General features: G+C 45.0%; 1 protein-coding gene across 1 annotated transcript; it reads right to left on the bottom strand.

Annotated features, from left to right (window-relative positions):
* Window positions 1-4,129: 4,129 nt before the first annotated feature.
* TFAM (transcription factor A, mitochondrial) lies at window positions 4,130-18,567 on the bottom strand. Its single transcript, XM_069753549.1, has 7 exons — window positions 18,428-18,567; window positions 15,068-15,225; window positions 13,800-13,870; window positions 12,305-12,454; window positions 11,032-11,127; window positions 5,876-5,932; window positions 4,130-4,731 (listed from the first exon to the last, which is right to left on the bottom strand). Exons 1-7 carry the CDS (start codon window positions 18,502-18,504, stop codon window positions 4,483-4,485), a joined length of 858 nt encoding a protein of 285 aa, XP_069609650.1. The 5' UTR covers window positions 18,505-18,567; the 3' UTR covers window positions 4,130-4,482.
* Between the last annotated feature and the right edge of the window lie 102 nt (window positions 18,568-18,669).

Below are 18,669 nucleotides of genomic sequence, written 5' to 3'. Positions count from 1 at the left end.
TTAAAAGTTTTCCCAATTTTTCAGACTGACTGACCTTCATTTCTTAAAGTAATGATGGCCACTCGGTTTTCTTTACTTAGAATTTGTATTATGGCAAGAAAAAAGCAGCTAACAGTCTATTCAGTAGGACTATCAGCTGTGTATCCACCAGACTTCTGCACAACACAACTGATGGTCCCAACCCCATTTATAAGGCAAGAAATCCCACTTATTAAACCAGACAGGGCACACCTGTGAAGTGAAAACCAGTCCCGGTGACTACCTCTTGAAGCTCATCAAGAGAATGCCAAGAGTGTGCAAAGCAGTCATCAAAGCAAAAGGTGGCTACTTTGAAGAACCTAGAATATATGACATATTTTCAGTTGTTTCACACTTTTTGGTTAAGTATATAATTCCACATGTGTTAATTCATAGTTTTGATGCCTTCAGTGTGAATATATGTATATATTTGTGTGTGTATATATATATATATATATATATATATATATATACACACACACACAGCTCTGATTAGATGATCACCTGAACCAAATCTTATTTAACAAAGGAAAGTATAAAAAAAAACACTGCTATGGTGTTCACAATCCTCTTGCAATAGGACAAGCTCGATGGCAAAACAAGGGCTAGTAATATCCCAAAACTAATAGGAATGAAAAAATAACTTAAAGCCAAAAGAGTTGAAAAGAAAAGTCTTGAGTGAGGAAAAGAGCTTAATTCTGGCTTTACTAGCAGAGGGACACAGTGAGCGTCATTTTGCCTCCATTCATAAAATTGCTAAGATGGAAGTCCATTACAACAAGGTCAAGCTGCAGACATTGGGGACAACAACGCTACAGACTGGCAGAGGGCGAAAACGACTCTCCACTGACCGGGAAGACCGTCATCTTATTCGAATGTCACTCAGCAACCGCGGGATCAAGTGACCTACAAAAGTTATGGCAAATCGCAGCTGGGGTGAGGTGCACTGTGAGAACAGTTCATAACAGGCTCCTAGAGGCAGGACTCAAGTCATGTAAAGGTAGAAAGTCTTCCGTCAATGAAAAGCAAAGGAGAGCCAAGCTGAAGTTTGCCAAAGACCATAAGGATTGGACCATAGAGGACTGGAGGAAGGTAAACTTCTCTGATGAGTCTAATTATAAGCTTTGCCCAACACCTGGTCAACTAATGGTTAGACCAGAGGTCTCAAACTGCATTCCTCAAGGGCTGCAAACAGGTTATGTATTCAGGATTTCCTTGTACTGCACAGGTGATAATTTAATAACCTACTACACAATGCTAAGGAAATCTTGAAAACACATATGGTTTGCGGCCCTCGAGGAATGCAGTTTGAGACCCCTAGGTTAAACGGAGACCTGGAGAGGCGTACAAGCCACAGTGTCTTGCACCCACTGTGAAATTTGGTGGAGGATCGGTAATGATCTGGGATGCTTCAGCAAGGCTGGAATTGGGCAGGTAAGGCTACTTTCACACTAGCGTCGGTACGGGGCCGTCACCATGCGTCGGCCCGACGTACGCTGTGAAAAAAATGAACAACGGGGGCAGCGGATGCAGTTTTACAACGCATCCACTGCTTCATTGTAATGTCCGGGGAGGAGGGGGCGGAGTTCCGGCCGCGCATGCGCAGTCGGAAATGGCGGACTCGACGCAGAAAAAGTTACATGGAACGTTTTTTTGTGCCGACGGTCCGTGTACGGCCATACGTCGCAATGCGTCGGTAATACAAGTGTATGGAGAAAAAATGCATCCTACGGGCACATTTGCAGGATGCGTTTTTTCACCAAAACGACGCATTGCGACTTACGCCAGAAAACGCTAGTGTGAAAGTAGCCTTAATCTTTGCGAAGGACGTAAGAATCAAGCCGCATACAAGGTTATTCTGGAAAAACAGTTGCTTCCTTCTGCTCAGGCAATGGTTCCCCAACTCTGAGGACTGTTTCTCCAGCAGGACAATGCATCATGCCACACAGCTAGGTCAATCAAGGTGTGGATGAAGGACCACCACATCAAACCCCAGTCATGGCCAGTCCATTCTCCAGACCTGAACCCATTGAAAATCTCTGGAATGTAATCAAGAGGATGATGGATAGTCACAAGCCACCAAACAAAGAAGAACTGCTTACATTTTTGTACCAGGAGCAGCATAAGGTCACCCAAAAGCAGTGTGAAAGACTGGTGGAAAGCATGCCAAGATGCATGAAAGCTGTGACTAAAAATCATGGTTATTCCACAAAATATTGATTTCTGAACTCTTCCCGAGTTAAAACTTTAGTATTGTTGTTTCTAAATGATTATGAACTTCTTTTATTTGCATTTGAGGTCTGCAAGCAATGCATTTTTTTCTTGTTTTGATCATTTCTCATTTTCTGAAAATAAATACTTTATTTTTACTTTTTTTATTTTACTTTATTTTAAATTTATTGCTTTGAAATTCAGAGACATGTTGTCAGTAGTTTATAGAATAAAAGAACAATTTACATTTTACTAAAAAATATACCTATAAAGAGAAAAATCAGACAAACTGAAAAGCGGCAGTTCTGCAACATGTGCACTTAGCCTTACTGTGCAGAATTATTAGGCAACTTAATAAAACCAAATATATTTCCATCTCACATGTTTATTTTCACCAGGTAAACCAATATAACTGCACAAAATTTTGAAATCAACATTTCTAACATGCAAAAACAAAACCCCCAAAATTGGTGACCAATCTAGCCACCTTTCTTTATGATGACACTCAGCAGCCTTCCATCCATAGATTCTGTCAGTTGCTTGATCTGTTTACGACCAACTTTGCGTGCAGCAGCTACCACAGCCTCCCAGACACTGTTCCGAGAGGTGGACTGTTTTCCCTCCCTGTAGATCTCACATTTTATGAGGGACCACAGGTTCTCTATGGGGTTCAGATCAGGTGAACAAGGGGGCCATGTCATTATTTATTCTTCTTTTAGACCCTTACTGGCCAGCCATGCTGTGGAGTAGTTGGAGGCATGTGATGGAGCATTGTCCTGCACGAAAATCATGTTTTTCTTGAACGATACCGAATTCTTCCTGTACCACTGCTTGAAGAAGTTGTCTTCCAGAAACTGGCAGTAGGTCTGGGAGTTGAGCTTCACTCCATCCTCAACCCGAAAAGGTCCCACAAGTTCATCTTTGATGATACCAGCCCATCCCAGTACCCCACCTCCACCTTGCTGGTGTCTGAGTCAGAGTGGAGCTCTGCCCTTTACTGATCCTCTGGCCCATCCATCTGGTCCATCAAGAGTCACTCATTTCATCAGTCCATAAAACCTTTGAAAAGTCAGTCTTAAGATATTTCTTGGCCCAGTCTTGACGTTTTATCTTATGTTTCTTGTTCAAAGGTGGTCGTTTTTCAGCCTTCTTTACCTTGGCCATGTGCCTGAGTATCGCACACCGTGTGCTTTTTGTTACTCCAGTAACGTTGCAGCTCTGAAATATGGTAAAACTGGTGGCAAATGGCATCTTGGCAGCTTCACGCTTGATTTTCCTCAATTCATGGGCAGTTATTTTGCGCCTTTTTTGCCTAACACGCTTCTTGCGACCCTGTTGGCTATTTGCCATGAAACGCTTGATTGTTCAGTGATCATGCTAGGCAATTTCAAAACTGCTGCATCCCTCTGCAAGACATCTCAGAATTTTGTAATTTTCAGAGCCCGTCAAATCTCTCTTCTGACCCATTTTGCCAAGGGAAAGGAAGTTGCCTAATAATTAAGCGCACCTTATATAGGGTTTTAATGTCATTAGACAACACTGCTCCTCATTACAGAGATGCACATCACCTGATTTACTTACTTGGTAGTTGGCTCTCAAGCCTGAACAGCTTGGAGTAGGACAACATGTATAAAAAGTATCATGTGATCAAAATACAACTTGCCTAATAATTCTGCACACAGTGTATTTCCTGGTCCTCCTTTTTAGTAAAGAAACAAAATCGCACACAACATGAATGACCATTCTCCATTCAATGGTGTGAATGATTCAGAAAGTTCATACATCTCCCCTTCTGATTGAGACGCCCTCATTGTTAGGATGAATGTGAGTTCACCTACAGATATTCCCACCAGTCACACTGGTCAGACGGCTATAAATGTCTATAGGTGGAAAACATATGTTCAAAGATTTCCCATATATTTATTATTCTCTCCATATAAAAGAATGAAACATAAGAACTGAAACAAATCAGATTAATATTAGGATGGAGAAGAAAACATTGGACATTATTTAATGGACTGACAAAGTTGTTGAAATGGATGGAGTCAGTTATTTGGACAATGGGACAGTCCTCTGTGGTCTTGACTGAATCTGTATGAGCCTGAAAGCATCATTCATGGTAGAAATGTCTATACAGTTACTGGCCACTGCCTTGGTTGCTCAGAGGTCATGTCACTGCCATCATGATGAGGCAACCACAGGGCATAGAATGATATTTACTGCATGGCTACATATCTGGATCTATCCCCAGCTTTACTCTTCATTCTTCCATGTGTCTGCCTTTTTACCTTCTCTGGCAGGTTTCATGACCTTCCCGACACTTCTTTTGTGCGGCTCCTTTCTAGACTTTGCTTCCTGCATCTTTGCTGAATCTCTAATAAGCCTATTTCTAGACTTCCGTCGTATAAGATCTTCTCTACCAATTTCCAGCATCTGCTCCTCCCAAGCCTTAATTTCATTTTCATACCTGATCTTGTCATCTTGAGCCAACTGGACATACATCTGCAAGAACACACAGAAAAGAAAAAAAAAAAGCAATCTCACTGGACAATGCGCATGTGAAATAGAGACGAGTGAGGTGGTAGAACATTCCTCAACAGTCTAGTCATCAGTCCATGATGGTTTGTGTCGCACATCTCTTATAGCAGACATGAAGAGCCACAGCTGAACGTCTGCAAATATCATGCATATGGCCAATTAATATAGGCACACGCAGGATATGACTTTGTAGGAAAGCCGCCTCTACAAGTGGATCTCTACACCCTAAAGGTACCTTCACACATAACGATTTCGTTAATGATATCGTTGCAACGTCACGCTTTTTGTGACGTAGCAACGATCCCGCTAATGATCTCGTTATGTGTTACAGCGACCAACGATCAGGCCCCTGCCGGGAAGTCGTTGGGGAATGATCAGGACCTTTTTTTCACCCGCTGTCATCGCTGGATCGGCGTGTGTGACGCCTATCCAGTGATGTGTTCACTTGTAACCAGGGTAAATATCAGGGCCGCGCTTAGTAACCTGATATTTACCCTGGTTACCATTGTAAAAGTTAAAGACAAACAAACAAAAAAACACTACATACTCAAATTCCGATGTCTGTCACGTCCCCCACCGTCAGCTTCCCTGCACTGACTGTCAGCGCCGGCCGTAAAGCAGAGCACAGCGGTGACGTCACCACTGTGCTCTGCTTTACGGCCGGCGCTGACACAGTCAGTGCGGGAAGCTGACGGCGGGGGACGTGACAGACATCGGAATGTGAGTATGTAGTGTTTGTTTTTTTTTACTTTTACAATGGTAACCAGGGTAAATATCGGGTTACTAAGCGCGGCCCTGCACTTTGTAACCCAATGTTTACCCTGGTTACCCGGCTGCTGCAGGAGGACTCCGGCATCGTTGAAGACAGTTTCAATGATGCCGAAGTCTTTCCCCTGATCGTTGGTCGCTGGAGAGAGACGTCTGTGTGACAGCTCCCCAGCGACCACACAACGACTTTCACGGCCAGGTCATATCACTGGTCGTGATCGTTGGTAAGTCGTTTAGTGTAACGGTACCTTAAGTCAGTACAGGCTGAAAAGGGAGAGGTGCTTCGTAATCCCTTTATTGGAACAGGGTCCTTAACCAGTTAAAGGCATGCTATCATTACCTGTTTTTGTGAGTGAGGCAGTCTATTCCAGTCCTCATGGAGAGTCTTCATCTTTCCCTGTAAAGAAAAACAAAACAAAAAAACTTACGCTTAACTACAAAAGAATGGTATCTAACCAGCAACATGCCCCATAGAAGACTGCAGAAAAGGACTTAAAAAAGAAAAGGGATTGAGACCTAAAAGAGAACGATGTCAGCTATAGCCCTTCATGGCTCTTAAACCAAGGACATGGTAGCAAATCTAGTGACATTGAAGAGCCACCTGCTTCCCTAGTCTCCCAACCTGGGCACCTGTGCATACTGATAAAGTAAGGCTAAATGTCCGTGTCCTTAGCCGAAAGTGTACATCGGACATTTTCTAGATGAACCTTTTCTTTTTCCATAGGCATTCATGTACCAGAAGTAAAAAATGTGTTTTTTCGTTTATCGTCTAGCTGTTATGCCCCTGAATATCACTTACTTAACTATTTAGAAAGTTCTGCAAACCACAAATTCCTAAACAGTGTCCTGCTGAGACAATGTAATCCATCCAGACGCAGGCTGCCATCGGCTGTATACCTCCTGATCATATATACCTGATTGTAGCCACAAGCACAGTATCTAGCCTAGGTTGATGAGTGAGGATATAGGGATTTTTGTGTACTCACTGTAAAATCCTTTTTCTCCGAGCCATTCATTGGGGGACACAGATCGTGGGTGTATGCTGCTGCCAATAGGAGGCTGATACTAAGTGATACAAAAAAAGTTAGCTCCTCCCCTGCAGTATACACCCTCCTGCTGGCTCTCAGCTAACCAGTTCGGTGCAAAAGCAGTAGGAGATCAATAAAAATATATGAGCGTATAGCATGTCATATTATATATGAGAGTATAGCATGTCAGATTATAAAAAACAATCATAAGCTAATAACAGGGTGGGAGCTGTGTCCCCCAATGAATGGCTCGGAGAAAAGGATTTTACGGTGAGTACACAAAAATCCCTATTTCTCCTTCGCCTCATTGGGGGACACAGACCGTGGGACGTCCCAAAGCAGTCCCTAGGTGGGGACAACAACAGATCAGGCCCTGTGTAACCGCTACTTACAAGTGCGCCACCGCGGCCTCCAGAGTCCGCCTGCCCAGACTCACATCTGTGGAAGTGTGGGAATTATAGTGCTTCAAGAATGCATGCGGACTGGACGAATCCGCAAGCTTGCAGGCGTGCCTTGCTGACGCCTGGTGCCTAGAACCCTTGAAAGACTGGGAGATAGGCTGACATCTAGCACAGAAGGACTCCTGGATGGTGAAAAGAATTCACCATGTTATCATGGTCGATGAAACGGCTAAACCCTTCCTGAAAATGTCAGGAAGCCTTCCTCTACCGTCAGGAAGCCCAAATAAAACGTCCAACCTTCAGAAGGACGCCGTCCTCAAGACGTACCTACTCAGAACACTCACTTCGTCCAGAATATGGGGGATCTTATTCCATTTTGTGGACTGGAGCCAAAAGAGATGAGGGAAGAACTATGCCCTCATAACAGTGGTAATACAGTACCACCTTGGTAACAAGGGATGGAGATGGCCTGAGGACAACCTTACCTCGAAGGAAATAAGGGAAAAAAGTCTGAAAGAGCAGAGAAGCTAGCTCCGAAGACTCGTCAGAGTGAGAATATCGCAGAGGAGAACGGGACGACTTTCCCTGATAGTAAAGTCTGCCCGGATGAAAAAGGAGCCTACTGTAAGGCTCCTAGGAATAATAAGGTCCCAATGATCTAACGGTATGCGATAGGGAAGAACTACGTGTGAAAACTCCCTGTGAGAAAGTCCCTACTTGCGGTTGTGCTGCGATAAGGCGAGAAGATACTAGATCCGCAAACAAAAAAACGGACGTGGTCAGTGCGGATCTCTGAGGATCACTGGGGCCCCTTTCTGCTTCCGAAAGGCTTTCGGAAGCAGTGGAAGGAGAGTTATGGAAACTGGTACCACGGCAGAACCAGAGCATGGAGAGCGATGGCTCTTGCATCTCGAGGCCGAACCACGAACTCGAGTACATTGGCCTTCAGTCTGGATGTCATCCCACCTACAACTGGAGAGCTCCAGTAAGGACAGATCTGATGGAAGACTTCGGGGTGAAGTTCCCACTGACTTGAGGCGGAACCCTGACGGCTGAATTTGTTTGCCGTTCAGAGTTCTACTTCTGGGATATATACTGCCGAGATCACCGAATAATAGACTTCGGCCCATCAGAGAAAGTGAGGTACCTCGGTCATGGCGCCTGACCGTGGGTACCTGCTAGATGAGTGACGTAAGGCACCGCCGTGGCATTATCCAATTGAATTCGGATAGGGAGACCCGCCAGAAGGTAGTGGACCTGCTGTAAGACTACCGTTCGGATCTCCAGAACAATGATGGGGAGAAGAAGACTGGCATTGGAAGTTACTAATAACCATTGAACCGGGAGAAAGGCCCTGGATGAAGAAGGAGCTCAGAGACTATAGTCTGAAAGTCTGTTTGACTTGCTGAAAACGAGCGGAGCGAAGGAAACCGTTTCCATTGTCGTCACCATTTTTGCTCAGAACTCTCTTAGCAAATCGAATGAAATGAGGGGGTGAGTAATCAAGTCCTCAGAACTCTCCTTGCGCGAGCTCCCTGTTGAAGGGCCATGACCTTGTCTCGAGGAAGAATTACCATCCTTCTAGAAGTGTGCAGGATCAACCTCAAAAAGGATATCTGCTGGGCTGGAAATGAGGAGAACTTGACTAAGTGTAGCTGCCAGCCCAGGAGAGAAGGTATCGCAAGAGATATAGACGACTCAGCGTAGTCCTGGAAGGGCGGCTAGACAGACCAAACAGGGCAGGATGAGCACGCCTCTAGAGTGTAAGAGAAACATGACATCCGCCATGACCCGAGCGAACACTCTGGGTGCGGAAGCAAGGCCGAAGGACAAGGTTGTGACTTGAAAATGCTGTTGACGAATGGAAAGGCGAAGGAATTTTTGCAGAGGGCAAGCAACCCGAATGTCGATGGATGACGGAAACTGCACCTTTTTCTGTTGAAGTAATGGCTGAGCGGAGGGACTCCATCCAAAGAAGGAGGACCCTGTCAAAGGTTGTTAGAAGTTTGAGGTCCAGGGTCGATCTTACTTTTCGTTCCCCTGTTTGGAACCAAGATCCCTTAGATCTAGACTGTGCTGGACAATCCTTATACAATCCTTTGTCAGTCTCCCGCTCAAAAGATTTGATTGGCCAGTTGTTGCTGGTGTGAATCAAGGTAGTTAAGGTCTCCAGCCAGGAGACCATTGCTCTAGCAATCCATGCGGCCGCTAGGGAGGATAGAGCGCTGGACCCGAAGCCGCAAGACGGAACGAACCAGATTTGCTATCTGACAGTCCGTGGTATTTTTGATTGATGACCCATCAGGTAGGGATACTGGTAGGTATACCACAGGAGATTCTACCCGGTTAAACTGCCCCATGGCAGAATGTGCGGCTGCATCCAGCAGGTCATAGTCTCTTGCCATCTCCTCTTTTCACGGTGCAAAGATAAAAATTAGGAACCCTCGATCCATCAACCTCTTAACAGGGAAGTCGAGAGGAATTGTCCGCCCTCTTGCATCATCCACTAAATAGTGGTGATGCAGAGGGGGCAGCTCGTACGCCAAAAAGGGTGCCTCTATATGTCCACAGAGTTCAGGTCTCCAGGTTGACAGGACAGGTTGTCTGGCGTTAGGCCTGGATGCAGAAGAGGAAACATGGAGACAACACTCCGTGTGCTCGTCTGTTGATGGTGTGGGGAGATCGGTGCCCTTTAAAGGACCCATCGCCCTTAAAAAACAGGCCAGGCATGGCATCCCACGTAGAGGCTTCTGTCCAGTGAATCGCTTATCCGAATTGAATGGCAAATGCTCTCGAGGGAGTTTAGTCTCTGAAGCTCTGGCAAGCTCAGGCCTAAGCTGGGGCCTAAATTTCTGTAGCCGGCGGAAGTCACCAGTGGGTCGTTCCAGGCAAGACTTCAAGGATGCGGCCTACAAATCGGCCGAAGCCGGGGACTAAATTTTTGCAGCCATCCAGAGCGTTACCTCAGAGAGGTGGGCCACAGGGAAGTGGCTGAGGCTGCCTGTCAGCATGTGAATATCCCACTGAAGATGGATCCACTCACTATCGCTGCGCGTCCCGGCATGGAGCCGCCGCGGATGTGGGTTTCAGCGCTGTTCTGTGCAGCGTGGACGGTGCAGGGATAAGCCTCAATCCATCATCCGTTTGTTAGAGGGTGGAGAGGAACCGTCCGCCTCCTTGTGCCATCAGCTTTCACAGTGGTGGGACAGTGGGTGCTGCTCGGACGCCATAGAGAGGGACCTCTGTACAGCCACGGAGTTCAGTCCGGGTGGACAGGGCCAGTTGTCCGGCATTAGGCCTGGCTCCAGGAGAGGATACATGGAGGCGACACTCCATGTGATCGCCTGCTGCTGGTGTGGGGAGATCGGGACCATGAAAGGAACCGTCGCCCCTGAAGTGAGCTCAGGCATGGCTTCCCACGTCGCAGGAAAGGGTACGGGGAGGTATACTCGCCGTGCTCGCCTGTTGATGGTTCGGGGGAGATCGGAACCTTGAAAGGAACCGTCGCCCCCTTCACTCCGTTAATTAAAAAATAAAAATTTACAGAAAAGTAAACAATAAAATAAAAACGTTGGGGTCTGAAACAGACCCATGTGCCTCCTACAGACACTAAGCAAGAACTGGTTAGCTGAGAGCCAGCAGGAGGGTGTATGCTGCAGGGGAGGAGCCGAGAGCCAGCAGGAGGGTGTATACTGCAGGGGAGGAGCCGAGAGCCAGCAGGAGGGTGTATACTGCAGGGGAGGAGCTAACTTTTTTAGTATCACTTAGTGTCAGCCTCCTATTGGCAGCAGCATACACCCACGGTCTGTTTCCCCCAATGAGGCGAAGGAGAAAACGTGCACTTACATAAGAGTTTTATTCACTTTTGTTATGAAATGTTTTGGTTTGTTTTTATCCCAAGACAACGCACCTCTATAACCCATAAACTATAATCAGCCGAATCTGCAGCAACAAGCTTGCTGACCCGAACGTCAAGCAGAGAAGACTCAATATAGCAGAACAAAGCAATCATTTATGGTACTGCTACTATCACACATCAGCTGTTATAAAACATTGTAAGTACATACCATAAGGGAGTCGCCTCTAGTGTCATGAAAATGTTCAGACATAAAAATATTGAAAGAGTTTCGAGATCCTTTAGGTTTTCCAAGTAAAGTCAACTCCTGGAGAAGAAAAAAAAAGAAGTATAAACTGTAATTAAAAAATAAAAAAGGAAAACTGAACAAACAAACATCAATGATGAATCAATTACGGCTATGACTGATCACACTAAACGCTGAGGGGAGAAAGCTACAGGAGATGGACAGGGAAAAAAATCACAGGACACAAATGAGAAATTTAATCAGACTAAGGCAGCACTGTGTATTCAGTGTACTGATACAATGTAAACCATCACCGTGTGCCGATAATTGGTCAAAGTGACTTTTTGACGTTACATGACTACTGATGCACAAACAATGAGGTCTAACCCATAAGTGAGTGGCAGCGCAGGATCAGAGCAAACTTCTAAATACACACCTGTACTTTGTATCTCCCCCACCTCATTGTAGATTGTAAGCTCTCACGAGCAGGGTCGTCTGGTTTTGCTTTAATTATTGTATTGTTATCGTTGTTACTTATGACTGAGTTTGAAACTGTTTAACTGTAAAGCGCTGAGGAATATGTTGGCGCTATATAAAGATTATTACTATTATCTAGCTTCAAAGCAGCAAATATGGCTTCCTAATAGAACATTTGTTCTACCCAGAGGACATGTTTTATTCATGGGTGACTCTACCTTTAATAACACATGGCACGACTTGCCTATTCAAACTCTGCATCAACACAGCTTTCACCTGAAGAGAATAGTCCAGAGCGGACCGGATATTAGGGACTATAAGGGGCTGACAACCACATATAAAAGCTGTAATTGTCCAACCAGTCTTACTCAACGGTGTACTGCTCCAAGACTGACTAAAGCATTGATATGTAATAGTTGAAAGATCACCGAATTAGACGATTTCGGCAGGATGGGATGACCATCTGCAGTGTAAGGAGGTCTCCTGACTCTCCCCTGACAAAATGCCAGGGACAGGCTGTAATTTTATCTGCCCATCCTTTTGTTGTCAGAAGCCGCTGCCAGAGGAGTATGACGGAGCCTTTCTCCTCTCTTCCCATTTAAAACAAATGAACGTTCGTCTGACACTGATAATGATCTCATGTGTATGGGGCATCTTAACACCAGAGAAGGACTGCAACCTCCATGCCATGTGATCTGCCATATGTTACTAGTTCAGAAAAAAAGAACGTGAAAACGTTATGTTATTCTGCAAAATCCAGGAGCGTGTCTTACTGGCGTACCCTTCGATGTATCATGTGCTTCCTCTTTCCCAGTCTTTGCTTCTTTCTCTCTTTCAACAGCTCTAGCTCGAGGAGACTCAATTTCTCTTTATATTTCCGAACTTCATCTTTGTATTTCAATTGCTCTTCACGAGCTGCATCCACAAATGGCTAAAATAAAGCAGAAATCACAGATGAAGCAAAACGAATGCAGAGAATTATTCAGAAAATAATTTAAAAGTATAAATGGGATATCAGTGATGTTGACATTGACCTTGTACATTAAGGATAATATTAAAAATGATGCAATACATTTCACACATCAGTTTTTTTCTCATACATGAGGAACAGTTCGTTTTTCTGTCAGTGTGCTTGACCCAATTTCGGTCCAGGTGTGTCTCAAACAACAAAAAAACAATTCTTAGCTACTCCTACCCATTACATAGTAAACGACAGACAGAACATGGGTGACAGAGTGCTGTTTTTTTTTTTATTTTATTTATTTTTCGTGAAGACATTGACTTCATTAATGAGTTTGATCCACAACATAGATCAAAGTAGGACACCTGGTTTTCTTTTTTAGGGGACAATTAGTCCTCAAGAGGAAAAAAAAAATGTGAAAAGGTACACCATGACGTGGTTAAATGGCTTTTGCGCTCTTTGATCAAAAAACGCTAAGTACCTTTATGTTTTAGGACATTCGCTCACAATCAGGAACTGCTGGGGGTTTGATGCTGCGTATTTAGGCAGCATGAAACCCACAGCAGCCAGATTTTACAGCATAGTGAGTTTCAAGAAATCCCATGTCCACTATGTGTCCACAGATGCCTGCGGATCTCCCATGGATCTTAACATGCGGTGCGTCTTTCCAGACCGCAGCATGTTAATAATAAAAATAATAATAATTTTATGTATATAGCGCCAACATATTCCGCATATTTACAAATTATAGAGTGGACTTGTACAGACAATAGACATTACAGCATAACAGAAATCACAGTTCAAAATAGATACCAAGAGGAATGAGGGCCCTGCTCGCAAGCTTACAAACTATGAGGAAAAGGGGAGACACGAGAGGTGTTTATTTCTCTTGCAGATACATTAGTCTCAGCAAGAGACATTACATCAGTAGAATGTACTGGACCCAGTAAATCCGCACAGTTCAATGATCAAATGCGGATTCACCTGCGTTCAATAGACGGCAGCGCTTTGGACGCAGCGAACATACACTGCGTCCAAAGCGCTGCTACTTCCAACTCGTGTGCACCCGGCCTTAAAGTTTTTAGAAATATTGGAGTTCATGTATTCATTAATCACACTGTGCTGACGCTTCGTGTATGTATAAACTACAAGGATTAAAGTAATAAAAAAATCATATTGTGTAATCCATAATCACCGATATTCAATTGTGCAGTGTTGTGGAATGTTGGCGCTGTATGAATGAATTATTATTATTTTTACTGCTGAACATTAATAGAATATAATCAGCCTGTGTGTCACAACTTATCTGTATTACTTTTCTTGCGGATTCTGAGAGTCCTTTCCATTCCAGTGCAATCATTTTACAAATTTCTGTCACCTTTGCCTCTGTGGAAAAGATAACATTCATAAATAGAAAGATAAGACATGTATATAAAGAATAAACCATATTCATGTATCCAGACAGGTTACACACAGACTATTGCTACAACACACATGTAGTGCCATTCATGTGCACTGGTGACTTCTTTCCTGAAACCTCGTCTATTGGAGGTCTGTATACTCCTTTGCGTCCTCCCCTGCCCAGGAGCTGTGGTATGATCAGACCATGTCCCTGTACGGTCAGACACGGCCATTACACAGTAGGGGCACATCTATAAGATTATTTCAGCACAGGTACATTTTTTTTTTTTTAACACATCCAATTGCGGAAATTATTATTATTACAAGATCTTTAGATTAAAATGAACTTACTTTGTGGTAAAACTCCTTTAATCTGCCATTTATATGTTCCATTACAGAGCTAATAGTGACACCCCTCGATTAGCCATCAGTGTGCAGCAACTGCTGCAATTATCCATTCTCCCTGTGTATTACATGGGTCAATATAAGGGTGAACAAAAAACATCTATTCAGCCAGATTCCGACTGAAAAACTGCTACAAAGAATGAACATTATGCACAGCCATGTAAAAACGACACTGCTGTGCACATGTCCCAACTTTTGTCTCTTTTATCTGCTTCAGGCTTGAAACGCTGGGAAGACGGATGAAATAAGTAGCATGTTCAACCCATGAGTGGCTTCTGCTTAGAAGCCGCTACCTATTTTAAAAGGAGAGGTCCCAGAAATATACTAAAATAAACTATACACATTTAAAATATTAATATCTTTTAAATACCTGTATTTAGCAAAAAGGTATGCTTCATCTAGTGCACACTTCAGGATTCCAAGATGGCAGATACCATCAATCCCACCCCATCTGACTGTCCAGAGGACAAGCAGTAGAACGGCCTTCTTCACTAACCTTAAAGAGATTGTTCACTACTTGTTCACTGATGACCTGTCCGTAGGATAGGTAATCAATGTCCTAAGGCCGAGTTCACACACAGTGGCAACATCGTCCTGTAAGTGAAATAGCCGTTTCCCTGCAAACTTGAGTTATTTTGCACGGAAAAAGTGAAAAGACTGCAGCAATATAGGACTATTATAGTTTCCAGCCGCAACATGTCAACATAGCCAAAATGTCTGATAGTATAGGGTGGTCTGGAGGCCACTTCCCCAGCAGTTATATCACACCACACTCACGAGGATAGTCTTTCACCAATTTTGGTCGCTGCTGACCCACAAACCGAAAATAGGATGTGAGAGGACGCTTTGGTAAGTCATCGAGAGAGTGCTGCTTCGAGAACCATCTTGTTGTGGAGCACTGCAAGGCCGGCAGAGCCCCCGGGAGGCTGCTGCATCTGAAAATGAGAGAATCGGTAACTGTTAATGCCATTTTCCATCAGCAGCTAACTAACTTCAGAAACACAAAGGTTTGGAAAATCAATTTAAAAGAAAATGTTACTACTTAAAGAAAGGAAGAAAGACCCGGCGGCTTGGAGATTAAAATGAATAAATGTATTTTGTTGCGTAAAGACAGTGCAGAAATTCTCAATGAGAAGATGTGCAGCCACATTAGTCCTATTAAAAAAAAATGTGTTTGAAAACCGGGAAAACAACATTTTAAGGTTAAAAAAAAAAACTTTACAAAAGTAATATTGTGATAACCAGCCACTCATGTGACTGCTCTGGGCCTGGATAAACCATAAACAGCTGGATTAAAAGCAGTAAATAAGGGGTCAGACATCCTATGTAATAAAAACCAGGGCTGTGGAGTCGATTTCCACAATGGCTGATTGAGAGGTCTCCAGAATGGGCGGGGGGATCCATGGCCAATACTGTCCATATGTGCTAATAAGGAATACGAACAGAGGTTGCGTCACCCCCTGGATGCTTTCAAGCTATTACTATGGGCATACAGGTAATAGAATGGTTAAAATATTATTACCAGCATGCCTCAAAGCTGCGGTCTAGTTGTGGAGAAATAGAGTTTTAATGTTTTATCTTAATGATTTCTTCCAGGCTCCAGGACGAGTGGAGCCTGGAAGAAATCTCTGCCGCCTGAGGCTACTTTCACACTGGTGTTTTTTTCAATACGTCGCAATGCGTCATTTAGGGGGCAAAACGCATCCTGTAAAGTTGTCAGCAGGATGCGTTTTTGCCCCATAGAGTAACATTAGCGACGCATTGACACATGTTGCAACCATCGTGAGACGGTTGCGCCGTGTTGTGGCGGTCCGCTGGGAACAAAAAACGTTACATGTAACGTTTTTTTGCTGCCGACGGTCCGCTTTTTCCGACCGCGCATGCGCGCCCAGAACTCCACCCCCACCTCCCAATGGGGCAGCGGATGCGCTGGAAAAATGCATCCGCTGCCCCCGTTGTGCGGCGCATTCACTGCTAGCGTCGGTAACCTCGGTCCGACGCACTGCGACGGGCCGAGCCCGACGCAAGTGTGAAAGTAGCCTGACTTCATTATCATACCCACCCTCCCCCTCCCATGCACGTCACACTATCCTTTGTCGTGCAGATGTGGCGCTGTAATCCCGCAGCTGCGCTGTGCACTCACGCTATTCTTGGTATTTTATCTGCCGTTCTATGGGCAGTCTTCATCCTGCGTCTGCGCATGCAAGTCACTTATCGTGCGGATCGGCAATTACTTGTTTTCACCCAACAACCCCTTTAATGTTTTTGGCATGACTGAACGGCATCTAATGTCTAATCGACATGTACAGTGCTGCCGATATTATAGCGCTATATAAGAATAAATAAATCTAATGTGTGTGGACGCCTCAAGATTCTCACTCTATGAGCTCCTTCTCACTTGCGAGAAATACTTCCGAGTTGGGGAGGCTAAAACCCTGCTCTGGCACTCTGGAGCAGAGCGTGCGGCCGCACAGCAATACATGGAGCTGCACACTCTGCTCTGGAGTGCCGGTGCCGAGCAGGGTTTTAACCTGCGAGACTCGGACGTAATTCTCGCAAATGAGAAGGAGCCCTATGAGATGATTCCCAGTTGCGATGCAATTGGACGAGAGCAATCCGATTAAAAAAAAATCAGATTGCATTCTCCCCAATGTTTCTCTATGGTGCAGCTCACATCTGCAATTATAGTCTCATGCCGATTCAGAATGTGAAAACAATCACAGCATGCTGTGATGGCACTCAAGAATCAGATCGCACGCACCCATACAAGCCTATGGGTGCGTGTGAAACATCGCACTGCATTCGGATATCATCGGAGTGCAGTGTGATTCTCGCCGGCAGAAGACGAGATGGAGAAACCACTTTCTCCGTCTCCTCTGCAGCTGTGCTGCAATTCTGTCATGTGAGGGTATCAGAGCACAGAGCAAGAGCCGAGGGTCATTAGCATATCGCATTCAATGCTCTCGCATGAGAGGATCATCTGATGCCATACACTAATAGACCCCGGCTTATGGTAGATTCCAGGGAAGGGATTTGGATTTCAACATAAGGTACCTATGTGATTTTAATCGCAGATGAAATAAACTTGACATTTTTAAGCATTTTTCATTATACGTCCTTTGGAACTGGGTCTACCTTTGGTTCTTCTTTTTACAATTGTGGGACCTGACCTACTGATCTGTGCACCAGCATTATATCTTAGCGGCCGTCTACCAATTTACTAACCATTTGGAACAGTGAGTATGCGGACCTGGAATTATTGATGTCTGGATTCAATCTACAGCTGTATAACCCATTAGGTGACTCTTCTGATTACGAAGCTAATCTTAAGGTTTATTCCCAGAGTTGCATGTTATCACATAACAATATAGGCGAGAACGCGCTGATTGCTGCAGGTCCAACCACCAGGACAGGGTTCTGCAGAGCACCATATAAATAGAGCAGTGTTTGAGGTTCTGATATTCCCAAGAGCGGATCAGAGGTCGCTCCAATTAATGGCCATTGGAGCTGCTGGATACAGCGGAGCGCTCGGCTTTTATCTGCAGATCCATAGACAAGGAATGGCGCGGTGGCTGCACACGTATAATGGGGCAGTAGTGGTCAGCAGCCAATCAGCAAGTTGCAATGTTGGGGATAACCCTTTACTAGTATGGCGGTCCCGAGCAGAAGGTTCCCACTACTGAGGGGCTGACGACAGAGCTCAGGACCCCCACAGACCAGGCATTTATCTGACGCCCGCGGAGATTCATTATTAGTAGTGCAGAGAGTAACCAGCGCAGCTGTCCGGAGCAGCCAATCGGGCTCAGATTTTTATTTTCTAATGTCACCAACGTCAGATAATAAAGGAGTCATTGAGGATTAGGTCACACATGGCGGCTGTCAGGAACAGCGCCACCCCTGGCCATGGGCTGTGTGCAGTATCACAGCTCATTCACTTCAATGCGGTGGAGACGCAATGCAATACCAGACACAACCTACAGCCAGGGGTGGCGCTGTTTTGGCAGAGCGGGCATGTTTCCCAACCCAGGACGGCCCCACAAGGTGGCTGCCATACTTGTGGTGTGTCACCCAGTAACAGACACAGCGAGCTCTGCTGGAGCCATGAATACCGACACACACTTCCCCCCCCGCTGACACCTGGTAGCCTGTGTGCAGCTGAGCCCGGCCAAGCACTTGGCAAGGAGACCGACACCTCTGGACAGCACGGACACCATGGCTGTGGACAAACACGCTCCGGAGTCCCGCTCAGCCGCACTGCATGCCGGATCTCCTGGGCCGCGGACGTCACTTCCGCTTGCCGTATATGGGCAATACATAGACTATAAGCACAGTATAGACCGAGTTACAGGATGAGGCGGCGTTGCACGTGCAGCGATACT

Source organism: Ranitomeya imitator, chromosome 2 (genome assembly GCF_032444005.1).
Source record: "Ranitomeya imitator isolate aRanImi1 chromosome 2, aRanImi1.pri, whole genome shotgun sequence".
NCBI lineage: Eukaryota > Metazoa > Chordata > Amphibia > Anura > Dendrobatidae > Ranitomeya > Ranitomeya imitator.
Note: the sequence above shows the minus strand (reverse complement) of the source record. Positions and strands in the feature narration are given on the sequence as shown.

What these genes read in the sequence shown, in the direction of transcription:
- TFAM (XM_069753549.1), bottom strand. Translation starts at nt 18,504, where the DNA reads ATGGTGTCCGTGCTGTCCAGAGGTGTCGGTCTCCTTGCCAAGTGCTTG. An exon ending in AGCTGCACACAGGCTACCAG is followed by an intron (nt 15,226 to 18,427) that starts GTGTCAGCGGGG and finishes TCTCATTTTCAG; the next exon opens with ATGCAGCAGCCTCCCGGGGG. An exon ending in TCTCAGAATCCGCAAGAAAA is followed by an intron (nt 12,455 to 13,799) that starts GTAATACAGATA and finishes GCTTTATTTTAG; the next exon opens with CCATTTGTGGATGCAGCTCG.